This window comes from Echinops telfairi, unplaced genomic scaffold, assembly GCF_000313985.2.
Source record: "Echinops telfairi isolate 266 unplaced genomic scaffold, ASM31398v2 ScPeMD7_2186;HRSCAF=2738, whole genome shotgun sequence".
Classification (NCBI taxonomy): domain Eukaryota; kingdom Metazoa; phylum Chordata; class Mammalia; order Afrosoricida; family Tenrecidae; genus Echinops; species Echinops telfairi.
Genome location: NW_022106084.1, coordinates 5,253,220 through 5,254,815, shown reverse-complemented (window position 1 = coordinate 5,254,815; position 1,596 = coordinate 5,253,220). Strand labels below are relative to the sequence as shown.

The 1,596-nt window shown below is 65.1% G+C and overlaps 1 protein-coding gene across 1 annotated transcript; it reads right to left on the bottom strand.

The window, feature by feature from the left end:
* Positions 1-73: 73 nt before the first annotated feature.
* On the bottom strand, positions 74-1,572 carry LOC115870648 (baculoviral IAP repeat-containing protein 7-like). The gene is given in 2 exon segments (XM_045293547.1): positions 74-760; positions 1,399-1,572. Coding segments are annotated over 2 exon segments (861 nt in total).
* Between the last annotated feature and the right edge of the window lie 24 nt (positions 1,573-1,596).

The following is a 1,596-nucleotide window of genomic DNA, read 5'->3' as shown; positions in this document are numbered from 1 at the left end:
CTGGGACTGCTGCCTGCAGGAACATCCTGGGCCAGCCGGGGAGGCTGGAGGAGACAGGCCCTGGACCCCCGTCCTAGGTCAGGAAGGTGCGGACACAGCTGTTGATGGACGCCCGGCAGATGGGGCACAGGTGCAGGTGGGGGGCACAGCGAGCACAGACCAGGTGACCACAGGGCACCAAGACAATGCCCACTGGGTGATCCAGGCACACCTTGTAGGTCCGCTCCTCCCGCAGCCTCCGCAGCTCCTCAGTGTCCTGGGCACCCGAGTCCTAGTTGCCCTGGCGGTTGGCATCGCTCCTCAGCATGGCCACTTCGGGGTACCCTTGGACAGGAGCAGAGTGGGCGGCGTCTCCTGGTGGGTCCCGTCCCTGGCTTGGGTATGAGGCCTCCACACTGTGCATGAAGCCCCTTCCTCTGGACCGCAGCAGGTACTCACACCTGGGGAACCACTTGCCATGCTCTGTCCAGGGGTCATCCCCATGCTCCCAGCTCTGCAGACCCCCACAGCAGAAAAAGCACCTCACCTTGTCCTGTGGTCTCGTGTGGAAGAAGCCTGCCTCGGCCAGCCATGCGGGGTGGACCAGAGAGGCCAGTGGCCAGTGGTGGAAGGAGGCCAGGCGCAGCTCCTGGGAGCCCATGCTGGGGAAGACAACGCCCAGGAGGCAGGCAGCTTCTTCCTCTTCTTCCTCCTCCTCCTCAGCTGCCAGGGAACGCAACTGGCCCAGGATCTGCCTGTCCACACTGTTCCAGCTCAGGCCCTGAGGGCACCCAGCATGGGGCGTGTGGTGTCCCTGCAAGGGGCTCAGCCCAGCGGCTCAGCAGCCACACTGACCCCTGTCTTGGGGAGCCATGGGGAGCACACCCGCCCCATACAAACAGCTCTCCAGCGTGTCCATCCAGCCCAGTCCAGGGCTCCAGAGCCCCTCCCAAGGCTCTCTGTCAGTCTCCACCCCCTGCAGCTGGGAGAGGGCGGGTACCAGCAACCTGTGCACCAGGGGCCCCAGGTCAGGCAGTGCCCCCTGGGCCAGTAGAGCAGCAGAGGCCCTCTGCAGCCTTCTGGGTGGGCTCAGGGTGGCAGCTGGCATCATGCAGAGGTGGTGCGTCCCCCCTAGGGTCCCCAGCAGGAAGCAGCCTCTCTGGGTATGGGGACAGGAAGACCCCTCCTGGGGCTGGGTGGCCTCCTTGTCCCCAGAGGACGGCAGGCGGGTGGGCCACAGGACCGCTGTTGAGAGATCCTCAGGTCTAGGGCCGGGCCCCAGGCACAGTCCAGGAGTCTGGGGCTTTGAATCCCAGAGCTGCTTAGGGCTGCAAGCCTGCCTCTTCCCCACTGTGAAGCCAGGGTTCCACCTCGGGCTGAGCAGACCAGAAGATAGGACAGATGGACGGATGGACAGACAAGGCCTGGCCAACGCTTGGCCAAGGAGGCTCTCTGGCTGGGCGGACCGGCTTTGTGACGTTTTTGTGACACAGCTGGCCGGGGGGCTGAGGCGGGGCGGCTGCGTGCAGTCCCGCCCTCTTTCACCGAGGCTGGGGGGATGGTGTAGTATTGGTTAAGCGCTAAGAGCCGCATGGTGGGCAGTTCAAAACCACCAGC